This window comes from Crocodylus porosus, unplaced genomic scaffold, assembly GCF_001723895.1.
Source record: "Crocodylus porosus isolate Cpor-Errol unplaced genomic scaffold, CroPor_comp1, whole genome shotgun sequence".
Classification (NCBI taxonomy): Eukaryota; Metazoa; Chordata; order Crocodylia; family Crocodylidae; genus Crocodylus; species Crocodylus porosus.
Genome location: NW_017728931.1, coordinates 125,012,509 through 125,027,268, shown reverse-complemented (window position 1 = coordinate 125,027,268; position 14,760 = coordinate 125,012,509). Strand labels below are relative to the sequence as shown.

Below are 14,760 nucleotides of genomic sequence, written 5' to 3'. Positions count from 1 at the left end.
AGTACCCAAGGCCCCCATCCTTAGAAAGTAGTGAGCCAATACCCTCTCTGGTTTGCAAATCCTCCTGGCCTCACATATCTTCCCCTTGTGGCTGCCCAGTGGGTCAGCTTCAGGAGGAGAACTGGAAACCTCTCTGGCCAATACCTTGCTCGTAGCCTGGTGGTTAGAGCATTTTGCTAGGAAGTAGAAAATACAAATTCAAAATTTCTCTGGGTGAAGGAAACCCAGAAACTGGCTCTTTTACTTCCTCAACAAGAACCTTAACTGCTGAGCTGTTCAGCTACGAGGCACAAGGGCCTGCTTCCTTCTCAGTTTTACTTTGTGCAAAATACGTACACAGATACCTGGGTGATCCTATTTCACTATAGGTGGAAATAGACTCTAAAAGCCAACGAAGCAGCAAAAATTACACGTATACAGATAAGTGCCATTTAAGTGCATAAAGGTGAAATAGGATGCAGCCCAAAACATTTTTTGTTTCTATATTTGTTGCATATCTTGATATCTGTGACAAGCAAAAATCTTGTATAACCATTCTTAAACAAATACATTAATTATGTAATTTTAAAAATAATGCATAGAGCAACTTTCACCCAAAGGATACAAAGAAGATTTGCTACTTTTGTAAAATGAATGTATATCTATCACAGTTTTTACTAAAGCTGTTTGTCTTAGAGTCATGGTTTTTGAAAAGATACTTTATCTTTTATTTTTTTCATATATTCATTACAGATGATGGAGCGATGGGAAAACCAAGGCAGTCCTCAGACAAGTTTATCTGCTCCAGCGATACCACAGAATATTCCCTTTCCACCCACCCTTCACAGGAGTTCATTTCCTGATTCAACAGAGGCCTTTGATCCAAGGAAACCTGACCCATATGAGCTATATGAGAAATCAAGAGCTATTTATGAAAGTAGGCGTAAGTGAAAGCCCTGTTCACCCTGCTGAAAATAATCTTAAACATTTTCCAATGTGTGTGTCAAGCCTGGCATATTTTTGCATAATGACATCTATTGTATTTTTAAAGCAACATAAATATGAACTCGACGGCCACGTCCAGACAAGCATGACCATGCAGTATGTGACACTGCAGACACGTCTGTGGCACCACATACCGCATATTCAGCTGTTTTCCATGCTGCAAGGGAGCAGCGTGGAGCGGTGGGGTCTGACCCCTGGATATCCAGGGATCAAGAAAACCTGCACAAAAAAAAAGCAGAGCTGTGCACACGGGGACAGCACACACTGCACAAAACTGGAGCCTGGCTGCCTGGAGCCACACTTCAGCTGTTGGCCAGGCGCTGAGCAGCAGGATTGGCACTGCTACAGTCCCATGAGGCACCCAGGACCCCAAGTAAGGCTGCTGGGGCCAGTGCTCCCCTACCCCACCCAGGGTAACAGGCTGTGCACCAGAGGGTGCATGGCGCACACATTCCCCGCGGACAACTAGTGGCAGTGCAAGGTGTCCTGCTGCTAGTCCTCCCCAGGGAACCAAATATCCATGCTCGTGTGGACGCTGCCAATTAGTGCACACTATTAAAATGGCTCAAAACTCTATTTCAATGCATTTAAGCTAAATTTGCTTTCATTTTACACACATAAGAGTTGACTTTCATATAGTTTTGCTTCCTATTTTCCCTCCCCTATTCTAAATATAAAACCCTCAGTGTAAAACAGTGTACATCAAAGTATATTGATCTGAGATTTTTCTTTCTACTTAACTGACAATGTGATACAAATTTTATAATAAATTGTTCCTCTTATTTTTACCCTTAGACTGAAATTCAGAAAAGAAACTTCAGATTCATTTTTTTTTACTTGCAATGATTTTTTTTTCACTAGCTATTATACCTGCCTTGGTACTAAAAATCCTCAAAAAGGTAACACCTGAATCTTATGGAAGACAGACAGTACTTCACTCAAAAATTCTTTTCTGTGTTTTCCATTTTCGGGTTTTCATAATGTATTCCATTATTTCACATGAAAGAAAGATTTTTAACTCATATATATTTGTGCTTCATTAATAACCTTTTAGGAATAGATGTACAGGAGAGGTAGTTATTCGTATTAGTCTGAAGTCACACAGAAAGTAGATAGAGGTGCACCTTATAGACTAAGTGAATCAAATGGTTTTGTTTTTAGAGTTAAATCTTATGGTTAGATAAAGTAGTTTTCATCTTGATGACTTTCAATTCGCTGTTCAAAAATGCACAAAATACCCCATGACCCCAACATATATCCATTTTCATTTCACTGATAGCAGTTGGGCTCTGAGTGCTGGAATCAGGTGTAGACTGCAAATTTCAGGTTCACTTCTAAAAATAAACTCTTTCAAAGCTAGGGAATGCTTGATTTGGGTCTCATTCAGGCTGACCTCTATATTACTATTTAAATAAAAATTGTTCCATTCAGTGCTTCCCTGAAATGGAGTGTTATAACATAATGAATACTCATGAAGCCAATTAAGAACATTGAGCATAGATTCATGGAGAGGCAGAAAGAGATGGAAAGAATGATTATGTCAGGGACCCCAAAAGTAGCTTTCTCTTCACCTGTAGTCAGTGATCTGCACATGTATGTAGCATGCAGTGTAATTACTCACAAGAATAAACAGAAGTAGATTCTTTATTCTTAAACCACCAGTGAAGGTATCAGAGAGGTTCTTCTCTTTGTCTGTGCTCCAGGTCCCTGCCCAAAAAGCCTGGCTCCTCAGTTCAAGTGATAGCTCATATTTTTGACTTCGGGATTCCCCAGTCCAGTCCCTAATGAGTCAAATGTTGCTCTTTGTTCCCAATGTCCCCCTTCACTCCATCAACTTACATATTCACTGATTAAACACATCCAGACTGCCCCGCTCTGGCCACTTTGAATCATAGAATCAGAGAGCAGTAGGACTGGAAGGGACCTCCAGAAGCCAACCCCCTGCCTGAGGCAGGATCTTCCATAATAACTGCGCTAAGGTCTAGCATCATTTCCCTGTCCCACATAAATGAAACTCTTACACTTGGCCTATATTTCTGCTGCCTTTTCCTTCATTGCCTCCTCCCCTCCCATCCCCAATGCCTCCCCAGCCATTCAAAATGCTGCTGCTTTCTTCCACCCTAATCATACTGTCCATGATAGTCCCTTTCCAGACCCTTCTCCTGGTTATCTGCTCACCAGTATATCACGTTCAAGCTTTCAAGGCCTTTCAGAGCTTTGTCTTCTCTATCCATCCATTCTTATCTCTTATCTTGTGCTCACCATCCCCTCCATATTGACACTGATATTAGCCTTGATTGCTCACTGCTCTGCTGCTCCCACAGACATCTATTGCTTCCTTGTACATTGCTCCCTACGTATGGAGCACTCTCCTGAATAGATTTACAAAGTCTGTACCCTTCAAACCCTTCTCCACATAGACCGTTCCTTTTATATGATCTACAAAAAGAGGCTAATTAATACTGGATACATTGAAGAAAAGTTGGGCTTAGTTGATATAGATTTATTACATGCCATAAAAACCATGATCCTGATTTCAATGTAATAGATTAATTAACTGGCCTAACATACAGAAACTCATATATAATGGGATGCATCCTTCTGCCCTGTTTGGATAACATTTTCCCCAAGAATGGCCTTCATCTCTGCAGCTATTAAAAAAAAAAAATCTGTAGTCAGCTTGGAAATAATTTTTAGCAAAGGTATCACATAGGTCAGCCACTTCCTCTCCGCTTTCATACAGACCCTGACATATGTGCCATGCTATAAGCGGGGAAGTAGCAATTTTTGCACATTCATAATAGTACCATTGTCCATAGACAACCCAGAAAACTGAAGCCAATTTTGTTTTCTCTTACTAATATTGGAAATTCTTATGCAATTATATTTTACCTTCCTTAGGCCAAGTTATTGTCCTGATTAGGTGCCTAACTTTAAGTACTTATTTAGTACTTATATAATCTGCCTGGATTTTCCAGAAGTGCCAAATAGCCAGTGGTTCCCAATATGGATTTAGGAGCTTATCTTTAGGCACCAATTATTTTAAGTATTTGATCCTATATTAGGTCAGCAATTGTATCTTCCTGTATATGTTTAGAGGGTACCAAGCCACTTAAAGCTGCTGCTTTAATACGCATTATTAATAACATAATCTCTTTCCCTGCTCCTTGAAGTTATTGTTGATTGTACAGCCTACTGAAACAATATATCCAGAAATTGCACTAAAGTTCTTGCTGATGCTTGTGAAGGGTACATATTTGATAACTGTTTTACATGTGTGTAGTTATGAATGCAGTGTGCATAGACCAAGGAGACCTGCGAGAGAAGTAGGTGGTGCTCTAGTTGGACAAAACTTGAATGGAGTTTTCAAACATGTCACACTCTCTCTCTCGTTTTCAGAGCTTCAGTGACAAAAAGGGTTTAAAAAAAAGACTTGCTAAGGCTAAGATTTTATTCCCTAAAGTACTGTCTTTTGAGTATGACTATAAAGAGAAGTGAAGGAAAAAGGGGGAATACCCATAATTAGCAAGATTTTTCCCCATAATTCAGCATCTATGTTCAAAATATATTTGGCTTGATTTGCTGTTTTAAGGCAAGAAAAGTCCTTTGCAAATAATTGCTCCTCATTTGAGTAGTTTCCAAAATAAATGAAATATTTTAGTGAGCTCTGCACTTTCTGCTCAATGGAGGCAGAGCAGTCTCCTGAGGGAAAAACTTTTTAGGAAGAGCTGAAATGTGAAGACAATAAACTGACTGCTTGATTATACTGAAAGAAAATACTTTAAAATGAAACTCAGGAAATGCTTAAGTGCACACTATGAGGTCTGCTTTGATCTTGATATCTGACAAGAAGACTTCCATCTTTGCAAAGAATCCTAGCTATTGGTAGAAACAAATTTATTTTCAGCCATAAAAATGAGTCAAATATGATTATGAAGTCAAAAATAAGTAGAAAGACTGAGACAGGACATTTGTCCCAAAGGATTTCATTTTGTATGAAAAAGGAGTCTTTTTATATATCAAAAGAACTAATGGTAAGATGCATGTTGGTCTCAGAGGTACCTAACTAAGGCTTAGGAAGAATTGAGGTGCCTATATTCAAACGAGCAGTCAGATTGGTTCTGCTCCAGTGGCCATAAATTCAGTAAGTGCTTCCACTTTCTGTAGTCCTCTAGTGGGTTGCTGTGCTGTGGTAGCTCAGAAGCCTTGAGTACCTGGTGCTAACTTCTGCTGTCATGTGAACGTGAATGGTGCTGAAGAAGCACCTAAATCCCACCTGAATTCCCACACAGGCCCAATCCATTAGGCGTGTACCAAGGATGCCTAACTTATACCAACAGCATTAAGTTCAGCACAGAGCTCAACAGCCACAGTCACTTTATTCAAAAACATGGGTGGAAGGTGAAGTGATGGTGAACACCTTTTCCATAATAACCACATGTTTAGTGAAGTCACTTGAGCAACAGCCCAGGTCCATTTATATATTTCATATTAGAAGTCACTTATTAAAAAACAGAAACAAGCTGGGAGCTGGAACTAGAATGAAGGTCTCCACTTCTTAGCTGAGTGCTTTCACCACTATGCTATATAGGTGGTCCCTCCGGTTTAGTTCCCTTCTGCGCTCATGACGTTTTCAGTTACAGTGGCACAAAGGCGATGTGCTTCCATAGGAGGTGTGCATAGCGTTTCCACCTAAGCTGCTGTAGCAGTAACTAGGGCACTATTCTGGGAAATGGGTTTTACAGGTTTGAATTTAAAGAGAGCCTCAAATCCAGATCTCCCACTTCCTAGTTGAGTCTTCTAACCACTAGACAGTCATGCCAAAGGTGGGCAGCACTTCCAGAAGCTGACTAGAAGCGGGACTAGATGTTCCGGTTCTGGAATGAACGTACAATCTGAGACAAGTGAGCAATTTTCAGACGGACAGGTATTTGCTTCCTCACATGCTTAGCATCTTGTATTGGCTAGCTATATGCACCTCCAGACTCTCTGATTTGCCCAAGCTCTCCCATTTCTCTGCAAAGGGATCATAGGTGCCTAACTTTGATCCCACGTACCTAATGTTCTCTGTTTAGATCACTTTCCTGGCACCAGGCACTTAATTTTTAGTCATCGAAGTGTCTTAGGGTAGGCACCTAAGTGATTTAATCATCTGGATCAGGCCCCGAATGAATCCTGTGTATTTATGGGGGTGTAGGTTGTAGCCGTGTTGGTCTAAGGACATGAGCAGACAAGGTTCTTTGGGTGAATCTGGTATCTTTTATTAATCCAACTTAAATTTAAATAGTTTTCTCACCCAAAGAACCTTGTCTGCCTGTGTATTTATGGGCATTTCTGATTATTGTTTAGTCATCATGTCACACCTTCCACTCAGGCAGTGATGCTGGCTTTCTGTGCTCAGTAAACATAAGCCATGTAAGTGTTGTTCCTGCTAGTGAAAAGCTGACAGTCACTCCTGGAACATATTTATCTAAACACATTGTTTTAAATGTTTGGGTGTATTTGAGATCTAAATAGCGGCAGTTGGAAATTACATCTTTTTCTCAGGCAGACACAGTGTCAAACAGAGGAACAGAAACAATTAAATAAAGCTGGATGACAAGATGAGACTATAATCATAATTTCCAAATTTCTGGAAATATCTTGCTGTTCCAACATGACAGGAAGGAGCCAATGGCCTCAAGAGTTTTAATTGTTTCTTTCCTGGCTCATGTCATCCTTCAAATTTTTCATCTCAGCCTAAGTCATGTGCATGTTCCCCATCCATTGAAAATTTCTTGCTCCCCAAAAAGAAGGATGCTAAATAATTCCTCTGAGTCAAACAGTGCCCCTATTCTTCCTGTTGTTTTAGTTCTGTGGTTGCACAGACACAACCTGTTAGTGAAGTGAATTCATCAAGTAGATGATGGTTTCCTCGACTTAATATTGTATTATGTGATGGTGCTACTAATGTGAGAAACTGTTAGAAGTCAAAGTACCATTCAAGTATGTATATGGTGGGGGAAGGGAGGAATTTCAAAATAATATGTACCCAGCCTCTTACCAGATGTTTCTCTTCATTACATACTTACCCTTAAAATGTAAAAGAAAAGTTTAGTCACTTTTAAAGGGAAAATACCTTTTATAATTGCATAGCATAACCTGAGAGTAAAAAGTTTTATCTTTCCAAAGCAATGGGCAAAAAAGCAAGTAATCCAAACAATCCCCACTGGAACACAGTGAGAATAAAAAGATGATGTTGCATGTTTCATATTACTATTAAGGTATATTTAGTATGTTATTTTAGCCTAACATATATATGCATAAAAATGTTGGACTGGAAAGGACTTCAAGAGATCATCTAATTCAATCCTTTGCAGTGAAGCAGGTTCAGGTATGCCCAAACCACTCCTAAAAGATTTTTGTCTAACCTAATCTTCAGAGCAGTGAAGGATACTCCATAATGTCCTTAAGTAGTATGTCCCAGTATTTCACCATCTTAATAGTTAGTTATTCCTAATTTTCAGCCTAAATGTTGCTGCAGCTAAGCTAATTTCTTGTTCTTCCCTCAGTGGCAGTGGAGAACAAAAGCCCATTGACCTTACATTACAAACTTTTGCAGCACCTCTACACGTGCAGATAGAGGCACAGTGGGATATAATGTGTGTTTCACACAATTGTGTCTCCTGCATGGCAGGAGACATGATTGTGGGATTGTGCATTAGACCCCATCATACCTGATTGCTGGTGCAGGGGGAGCCTGACTTCAGAGGCTGCAAGCCCTGCAGCTGCTGCAAGAGGAGCAAGATGGGGAACAAAGTAACACCTGTAAGACTTGCTGGCTGCAGGGCTTGCAGTGGGGTCAGCAGAAAGATCACAGCCACTGCTGTGAGCCCCAGATGATGAGGTGCACAGAGGCAGGAGCATTTTCTCTGCTGTGAGCCCCACATCCAGCGATGCTGCCCCTGCTGCAAGCCCCACAAATGACAAGGCTCACAGCAATGGCATCATTCCTGACATTGCCCTTACTGTGAGCTCCACATCTTTATGAGGCTTGCAGCACACACAGTATTTTCCCCTCTGCCAGCCCTGCAGCTGACAATGCTCACAGCGGGGACAAAACCAGGAATGATGCCACCACTTAGAGCCTTGTCAGCTGTGGGGCTGGCAGCCGGTGATGCACCCCTGTGGCTGGGAGCCCCTCAGTTGATGGAGCTCCCAGCCATGGAGGAGCACCGGGCCATATATTCAATAAGTGGCATGATTAGAGCAAGCTACAAAGTTATTATGGAGTAACGCTGTAGCTTATTGCTTGTTTTATCATGCCATTAATTGGTTGAACATGTGGGGCGCATCCATACGAGCTTGCACGTGCCTATTGCAGTGTCCCAAACACTTTTTGAGGCTGGAGAAGAGCAGGGGGCTGGAGACAAGCAGGGGTTGGAGGGGGAAGGTGTATTCCCTGGGGGGATCTGGGACCCTGCAGGCAGGGTAGTCCATATGCTTTAGGGGGGGCTTTGTCCTATGGGGGGCAGAGGACCATTGGCAATGCATAGGGGGTACACGCAGGTGCACGTGCACCCCCTGAGCATGGCGGTGGATCCCCCTAGTAAAGGATTTGCCAACACTGTCAGCAGTGCCTGTGGGCAGTCACAGCTTGCCCACCCCCTCACCCCCCGCCACCAGCGGCATCTGCAGGCAGCCAGCAATCCCCACTGGCCACCACTGTCACTGCTGGTGGCCCCAGGCTCTAGCTCCCCCTGGCTGAAGATGCGGGAGGAGCCAGACAGGGTTATTTTGCTCCAGATAGCACAACTTGCTCCACAACAAAATACATGTCCAAGCACATGAACTGAGGCAAAAAGCCCCAGCTCAAATTTGCACCACTTCTAGTTGAGCTGCTACAAGTACACATGCTTGTATGTGTGGATGTGCCCATAGTGGGTCACAGCTTAAGCCATGATTAACTGGTTAATCCCACCTTAAGTGTAACATGCAGAGGGGGCATTTATGTATTAAAGGCCAGTTTTTATGTTCCAAATCAGTTTTCTCTTTTTCAGATGAAACAAACCCAGTTCTTTAAGACTTCCCTAAGACTTAGCTCATGTTTTCTAAACTTTGAATCATTCTTGTTGCTCCTCTTTCTTTCCAGTCTGACTACTTTTTTCTTAAAATAGGCTGCCAAAAACTGGATGCAGTACTCCAACTGGAGCTTCACCACTGCCAGACAGAGGGAAATAATTGTCTCTATTGCATTATACATGATGCACACCTTGCTGGGGTTATTTGACCCCAGCAGTCTTTCCTGCCAGAGCAGGAGGGATAAACCCAATGATCTCACATGGTCCCTTCCAGCCCTAACCTTCTGTGAATCAATGATGGCTCTGTTAATACATCCCAGAATGAGATTCACTTTTTTTTTCTTTTTTTTCTTTTTTTTCTTTTTTTGCAACAGCTTCACATTTTTCATTTTATATGCAGCTTAAGATCCACTAGAGCTACAAGATTTTTTTCTGTCATACATCTGGCTAAGCCAGTTAGTCCCCATTTTGTATTTTTGTATGTGACTTTTTCCTAAGTGTAGCATTTTGCACTTGCCTATTGAATTTTCCCACCTACACATTATACTTAAGGCATAATTAACCAGTTAATCACACCTTAAGTGGTCACCTGGCCACACAATCAATTAATGGCACGATAAAAGGAGGAATAAGCTACAAAGTTATTACACAAAATATGTCTAACAATTCGTAGCTGCTTCCTATCATGCCATTAATTGAGTATGTAGCTAGAGACCCCTGTGGGACCCCATTTGCAATGTCCTTCTAGTTCCCGCAGAGAAGGTTCCGTTTCTTTTCGCTGCAGCATATTTTACTGGTCTAGGTTCATGACAGACCATTTGGTCTAATGTGATTTTTTTGTGTGTTATGTGCAAGATGGGCAGAATCAATTTTTTCAAATTGTTATACAAAAATTACTCTGCATGAACTATAAGTATTCGATAAAACAGGAGACCTGGCAGCAAAGATTTGAAAATTATAGACATGTAGAATGATGACTTGCAATTGTGCTTTATTTCCAATAATTCTGTTTTAAAATGCATTTTTGTTACTGTGACCACTCAAAAATCATTGAAACATCCTGGAAAGAGGACCGAGTCTCTTCTTTCTCTTTACTCTTTTGCTAGTTGGTCCCCACCTCTCTCTTTCTCAACATCCAAAGCCACAATTTCTCTTTCTCCCTGTCTCTTCTCCCCAGTAGGAGGTCCTTCCCAGAATGTGTTATAACAGTTGCCTTTGTGAAGCTGGCATTCAAGATGAAAGAATACCACTGCAGTATAATTTCAAGCAGGATTGTTCATACAATAGTAGAGCCCCTAGAATTTTTGTTAACAACTTAAATATTTTACACTAATTTTCTTGAAGACATTCCCTCTCTCATACTCTGAACTTTAAAGTAGAGGCATATATCAGATTCCTGTTCGACATGTGTTCATTCTATTGATAACAATAGAAGTTAAATATATGGGTCAGGAGCTCCATATGACTGATGGAAATTATGCCTGACATGCAGCAGTTGATATTATAGCTTCAGTGGAAGTCTCAACCTTTTTTTCGTGACAGAAGTTGAGTATTAGCCATCCCCTGAATTTTGCTGACTTGCTCACTATAGAAAAAGGATATTGAAATGAAGGGAAAATATAACATTTGAAATAACAATCAATTGCAAACCCAATCTTCATTATTACCTAAATTCTGTCCTTCCTCCTCGATTATTTTTATATTGAGTGCTGATTGTTGTGATATATGATTTATGAGGTAAAGATTGAGCAGTCCTCTCCAGGGAGACATCAATCAAATGCTGATTTGTAAAGCTGTCAACAACCCACATAGTTTTTGTATACATTATTTACAACAAGACGTCCATTTTTATTTTCTTCTTAAGAAAGAAAGATAATAAAATATTCATTTCCAATTATTTGGATAACTAGGTAGTCCATTCATGCATTCTGCAGTTGGTATGACTGCTCATGTGACACAAACATGCCAGTAGGAAGAATGTGATGAACTAGCAATAGGAACTTATCAAAAATGAAATATGGATACCTACTGTTCCAGCTTTTAGTGTCAGGCCAAAGTTGACTTTCTAAATCTCTGTTGTTATTTTGTCTTCTGATCAAGGTGCCAATAATATTCATGTTAATTATTAGAAATCCTTCAATTTTAGGCATGCACTGTAATCTCTTATGCCATCAAGCGGTTTGACAAGTCTGGAGAAGAACCAAAAATTAAGTCACACATAGTATCTGTATTCATCTAATGCATTGTTGCCTTTAATAAATAAGAACCTCAGGATTTTTTCATATGCAGATTTATAAATAACTCTTTCTGAGAGTAGCAGTCAAGCATTTTTAATGCATATTCACATGCAATATTTCTTCTAAAGTATCACTACAGGTGCTCGCTTTTGGTTTGATTTAGAATACCAGCAAGGGGGAAACATTGTCAGATAGCATTATGCTGATATGTCACTTGAAGATTCCATTAAAGGCATTTGGCTTCCTAAAAAGTGATGGATTAAAGAACAAATAAAATCCAATTTTAAAAAAAATCTAAATTCAGCACATTCCCAGGAGTGACTAGAAATAACGGTCACAAGCTGGCAGAGGGTAGATTTAGGCTAGATATCAGAAGGTGCTACTTCATTGTCAGGGTGGCTAGGATCTGGAGCCAACTTCCAAGCGAAGTGGTGCTGGCTCCTACCCTGGGGGTCTTTAAGACAAGGCTTGACATTCACCTTGCTGGGGTCGTTTGACCCAGTACTCTTTCCTGCCATGGCAGGGGGTCGGACTTGATGATCTGCTCAGGTCCCTCCCCACCCTACCAACTATGAAACATTGTCCCTTTGGAGTTCAGTATTTCAGTCCGTAGGTAAGCAGAATTCTCAAGACAACACTTTGCATGTCTAAAACTTTTTTAACTGAGAAGTGATAAAGTGGATCTGCTTGAAAAAAGTTTGAAATATTTGACATTTTGATGAAAAAATTAAAGAGAGTTTTTGCAGAATTTGCACCCCTTTTCCTGCCCAAAATTTGTTTACATGGCTTTTTTCATATTTGATCTGTACAAAATGGGTTTTTCTGATCTTTTTTTTTACATTGGCAAGATTTCAAATCTTTTTTTAAATTAACCTTGACATTCCTTTCTTTAAGAAGGAGATACAGTCTAGTAAATGGACTACACATCTGAGCCTTGGAGTCAGAAAATGAATATTCTCATTTCTAATCTGCCACAGACTCACTAAAATTGTTTGGCAAGTCACTTTGCCTCTGTTCAGCCAATGCTCCTTTTAAACTAGACAGATAATAATGGTTTCCTATTTTTTTGAAGTTCTTAAACATGAATAATGAAAAATGCTATATAAATATAAATTACTACTTGTTATACTCAAAATAGTCCTCCCTAAGTTGGGTATATTTATGAGGCTAAGTAATGCTGAAGCATTTCCTTAATACAACACAAGCTGTTTATTTCCATTTCTTTGCCATACCAAACTATAATCCCAAGAAGTCCTTAAATGTTGCAGATACTAAAAAGAATTTACCACCCTGGAATTAGAGAGAATTAATATTAAACAAGGAGGCTGATTTATGAGGCAGATATTAAATCATTCCTCTATTGTGCATTTTTGCAGAAAGTTCCTCAGCAGGGCAAAATATTTTTGTTGGTTATTTGAGCTGACAGTAATACCAAAAGCATTTTCAAATAGGATTATGAGAATATCAACACCACAGTACTGAGGATGGAAAGTGATTTTGATTGTTAGATTTTCAAGTAGGTCTCAGAGAATTTAGGATAATACGAAATGTCAGTTTTACAACTGATGGAAGTATTAAGGATGCAACAATACCTTCACAATTCACACATACAAAGTTATTCAAATAGATTTTCAACTGCACTAGCTGATCAAGTGATAAGATGCATTTTATAAGTAAAGTTAATCATATAACTAAGGAAATGGAATTGTAAGCAATGAATCTGATTGTATGGTGTGCACATGAAACAGAATGAATGCATCCTTAGACAAATAGATCTTTCTTTGCAAGTTTGGAAGGAGCTTTTGGTAAGATTGTGCTCTATTATACTCAAAGAGAAAACTCCCATTGGCTTTAAGTGGCAGCAAGATGTGAGCTCTTGATCTATGTATTAATGTTTGACTAAGTACATATGCAGCGCCCATCACAATATGATCCAGGCATTACTGCAATATACATATATTCAAAAGACATGATTATGGCTGCCTTGCACCAACCCAACAGAATATGAATGACTCCCACTGGCTCAAAAGGAATTTTTTCATATGATGTTAAACAAGAACTGAGCACTTGACATTGAATCTTGGGGGGAAATCTGAGGTTAAACCAATGAGAAATTTGCTATTCACTGAGGCCTAGATGTGTAAAGTGTGGGAGCAGGTCTCAACCTAATCCATTACTGTAACCAACCTTTTAGTTGTGAATCTTACCATGCTGGCGGCAAGCAAACATCAGCTTGGCTTAGAATTCCTATATTGTAGGAGAATTCAGGTAAATAGCCAGCCCTCTTCACAACGCCCAGCAGTGCTGAGCTTTCCCACACCACAGCTGCTGGACTGTCCTTTAGAGACTATTGGAGCCTAAAGACCTTGTTAATTTTGGGGAGCTCCTGGAGCTCATAACCCCTGGATTGTCCACACATTAATACCTTTAAGTGGTTTTAAGCATGCATAATGCAGCTCAAAATTATGGCACTGTAGGGCAGGATTATCTCTACCCGGGTCCTGTTCCATTAAGGTGTGGTTGCTCCCTGCAGATGCACCACCCAAGCTGAAGTTCTCCAGTATCCCGGGATCTCTCACACCCACTCCTTTAGAGCAGGGATAGAAGCTAGGGGTGTGCGAAGCGGCCCTATTCAATTCAGATTCAGACTGAATCAGGGACAGTGATTCAATTCGTTGATTCGGACCACTGTCCCTGATTCGATTCATCCAAATCCGAATCTGAAGATTCAGTGCTGATTCAGAGAATCAGTGATTCAGACATAGACACAGCTTCAAATATTTTTTCTACATAGCTTGAGGTAGCAGGTACGGCTCATGATCACTGCAATGCTGAAGCGTCCCACAGAAATCCGTTTGCTCTATAACTTTTATTTCCTTCTCTTTTGTAGTTCATATCCAAAATAAAAAGGGAAAATGGGAAAAGGAAGTCAACGCCATCTAAGGAGGAGCTTTGCTTAAAATCTTCGGAGCGGAAAATTTTGCTTAAAATCTAGGAGCAGAGAGCCTCCTGCTAATTGCTTTCTTAAGTGCTTTTCAGCTAGGTTGCCTTTAGTCAACCTGTCTCTGACCAGGGTTCTGATTTTGGCTTCATGATGTGGTTTGCTTCCCTGCAACGCTACTTCCACACCACAGTCTTATTGGAGACCACAAAGAAGAGAATTTGAACCTGATAAGCTCATGTCTAGCACTGCTCTTCCTTCACCCAGCAGGCTCTGTGAAAGGCCACAGGCATGTGAGATAATCCTGACACCGTCAGAAAAATGTTATATTTGCAATTAGGCTTTTTTCCACCAGAACTCCAATGGTTGAATTGATCCTGGCATCTTTATCTCTTCTGAGAGACCCTCCCCCGATCAATTCATGAGAGGAGATTTCCATTGCGTTCACTTCGATTAGTGTTTGTCTTAGCTTACTCCAAAAGTACTAGCTTGCAGAGTGGCTGTGTCCTCATCCTATCAGCCATACTATCCCACTGGA

At 40.4% G+C, this 14,760-nt stretch overlaps 1 protein-coding gene across 12 annotated transcripts in view; it reads left to right on the top strand.

The window, feature by feature from the left end:
* Positions 1–14,760, top strand: part of MAGI2 (membrane associated guanylate kinase, WW and PDZ domain containing 2) — a 1,214,455-nt gene that overhangs the window by 1,074,123 nt on the left and 125,572 nt on the right. For 11 of the 12 annotated variants that reach the window (XM_019543630.1, XM_019543629.1, XM_019543624.1 and 8 more), the window contains one exon: positions 733–922. In XM_019543630.1, the coding sequence (XP_019399175.1) occupies positions 733–922 (190 nt within the window). The remainder of the gene's footprint in view (positions 1–732; positions 923–14,760) is intronic. The other variant, XM_019543625.1, reaches the window with a different exon arrangement.